The following is a 3,191-nucleotide window of genomic DNA, read 5'->3' as shown; positions in this document are numbered from 1 at the left end:
AAGAGAGATGTGGAAAATCTCTGTACCTACTGCTCAATTTTGCTGTGAACCTAACATACTCTAAAATATAAAGTCTATTTAAAAAAAAGAACAAAAATATTGTGAGCATTTAGTTTCCTGTATTAAATCTCTTTTGCTTGAGAGACCTAGAATTCCTCATTTCCCTACAGCTGAATGATAGATGAGGTTTTGCACCTAAAGTAATTAAAATGTCAAAGACTAATATAGTATTCTTCCTAAAATAATTATAAATGACAATTAGAAGAATGCCTATAAATCTTTTGCAGTGCAAGGTAACTAATTCTTTAACATGAATCCCTGATATTGCTTCAAAAGTGGTGGAAGGGATTTTGTCCCATGCCAATTGGATTTACTGAGTCAGGTTGGCAGGTGATGCAGAATGTCAGTTATTTAGGAAGGAGAAACGACTACAGGAATGTCTAATATTCCTTGACTATCTGGGAGCTGTGAGAAGATAATGGAAGGAGAGGAAGTTATTTTCAGGAAATATTTGAAATTGGAAAGTTATAATTAGGCTAAGCTCAATAGGATGCATAGTGAGACTGCTGACCAAGAGAGTGGGGATAATGAGCTGTGGGTTTGAATCTCTGTGTTAATTGTTTACCAGTTCTGTGACCTGGAGAAGTTACCTAACCTCTATGAACCAAAGTTCTCTCATCTGAGAAAATGAGATAATTAAGGAAAACACTTAGAAGATTGCCTAGCATTCATAAATGTTAGATGTGATCATGATGATGATGATGATGATGATGATGGTAGTAATTGATGAAGAGACCATTTAGATAATCTTGGCAGGGATAAGTAGATAGTAACAGTATAGTGAGAGAATAGAGGGAGAAATCTAGGTGAAAAAGAGACTTTTGATGCTTCTTGGTGACTTTCAAATACATCTCCATTTGTCTTGTGTACTCCCAAGCGCAAATTACAATTAGTTTGGATAATATTTTCTCTACAGAAGATGATAAATCAATGAACAACTCTCTTAAACTCATTGCTGAAATTTCTAAATATATGTTATGTTACAATCAAGATAGATACATGTTGACCAGAGGCCAGGGAAAAACAAACAAACAGCCGATCCTGGAAGGAAAAAAACATGAGCTTGAAACCAGCAAAGATAAGCAGAGTCAGACATCAAACATGTGAAAAGGAGAAACAGAAGAGGGAAAAATGAGTTAATGCCCTCAATTAGTCACGTTGAAAAGTGGTTGTTCTCCATTTCTGTGAGTGTAAATTTTTAGAGGGCTTCTCCCCTATATTTCTATCCCAATAATCAACCTGAGAAAGAATAATAACATTTGCATCCAAAGAGTTTTCCCCTCAATGTTTTATGCATGATGGCCTTTACCTCCTTATTCCTCAAGCTGTAGATTAGGGGGTTCAGCATGGGGATCACTGTGGTGTAGAACATGGAGGCCACATTCTCCTGGGCCAGGGAACTGGCTGTGGAGGGTTTTAAGTACATGAACGAAGCAGATCCATAAAATAATCCCACAGCTACAAGGTGGGAGCTGCAGGTGCTGAAGGCTTTGGTCTTTCCCTCTGTGGTGCTGATGTGGAGGATACTGGAGAGGATGAAGGCATAGGAAACAAAGATTGTTAAGCTGGTGACTATGATGTTAAATCCACCCACAAAGAAAGTTGTCATCTCAATATCATAGGTGCAAGAGCAGGAGAGCTTCATGAGGGGAAGAATGTCACAGAAGTAATGACTGATGAGGAGCTCACAATAGGACAGTTTAAACATGAGGCCAGTCTCTATTGTTGAGCCAGTGAGCCCCATGGCATAGACCACAGCCACCAGCAGGGAGCAGACTTGATGAGACATGATTACGTGGTAAAGCAAAGGGCTGCAGATGGCAACATAGCGGTCTTAGGCCATCACTGTCAGCATGTAACACTCGGCAATGACAAACACAAGGAAGAAGTAGAGCTGTGACATGCACCCTGCATAGGAGATGATGTTCTTCTCTGACACAAAGTTCACCAGCATTTTAGGGGTAATGACAGAGGAGTAGCAGAGATCCACGAGTGACAGATTGCTGAGGAAGTAGTACATGGGGGTGTGAAGCTGAGCATTCAGACAAATCAGTGTGAACATGCCCAGGTTCCCTATCATGGAAACTAAGTAGATCGAAAGGAAGAGGAGGAAGAGGGGGAGCTGGAGCTCTGGCCGATTTGTTAATCCCCCGAGAATGAACTCTGTCACTGTGGAGTGATTTTCTGCAGCCATTGTCCTCTTGTTGGGAGCCCTGTGGGGACAGGAGAGAAGAACCCTGTGAAAGGCTGCATCTTGTACTACTAGGTGAAGCTAGTTTTAAGCATGTGGCGTCAGCTGTGCGATCCTGGGCTGTTTTCTGATGCATCTTCCACTCATCCTACTGTTGGCTGGGAGAGAGAGGAGATACTGGTTGTTTAAAAGATCATGAAGATGAGAGGGAAATGGGGGCAAGATCTGGAATTTTTTACCACTTTTATGTTTCTCAAATATCCTAGAGCAGTTGTTTTTAAAATGTAGTCCCTGGAGCAGCAGCATTGGCATCACCTGGAGATGTTAGAGATGCAAACTCTCAGGCCTCACCCCAGACCTACCAAATCAGGAACTCTGGGGATGGAGCCCAGCATCTGTGTTTGAACACACGAATACTTTCTCCAGGTGATGCTGATGCATGCAAAGTTTTGAGAAGCTCTACCCTATAAGGAACAAGTAGTATATTTCATATTTGTAGTTGGAGATGTGTTTTGCTTCAGAAAAGAAATTTCCCTGTCATCTATGCAATTCCTAAATATTCACTGAATGTGAACATACAGACACCTTTCTCAAATTGATGCAGTGTGAGGGCGATATGGTAGTTACAACTGTATAACTGAGTATAAGTCAATTTCCGTATCTGAAAAATGAAGAAATTAGTGATACCAATTCCAAAAGTGGTTGTAAAACTACATGGGATAATGCATATTTAGAAAATTTTTTTGAAGCACTTGGTTCCTATAAAAATGTGAATTGTCATTAGGTGTCTGGAATTTGTTCTTTGTTTTTCACTGGACTTAAGGTCCTAAGACAGTGGTTCTCAACACTGGCTGTATACTACAATTACTTGGGGCATTTAAAAAGTATTGATACCTGGGTTCCTCCCACAGAAGTTCTGATTTAATTGATCTGTGGTGCA

The 3,191-nt window shown here is 40.3% G+C and overlaps 1 protein-coding gene across 1 annotated transcript; it reads right to left on the bottom strand.

Moving 5' to 3' along the window:
• Positions 1-1,294: 1,294 nt before the first annotated feature.
• Positions 1,295-2,302, bottom strand: LOC101395183 (olfactory receptor 8A1-like). Its single transcript, XM_014793671.2, is given in 1 exon segment — positions 1,295-2,302. A coding segment is annotated over 1 exon segment (960 nt). The 5' UTR covers positions 2,255-2,302.
• Between the last annotated feature and the right edge of the window lie 889 nt (positions 2,303-3,191).

Source organism: Ceratotherium simum, chromosome 7 (assembly GCF_057802395.1).
Source record: "Ceratotherium simum simum isolate JZ-2026a chromosome 7, ASM5780239v1, whole genome shotgun sequence".
NCBI lineage: Eukaryota > Metazoa > Chordata > Mammalia > Perissodactyla > Rhinocerotidae > Ceratotherium > Ceratotherium simum.
Note: the sequence above shows the minus strand (reverse complement) of the source record. Positions and strands in the feature narration are given on the sequence as shown.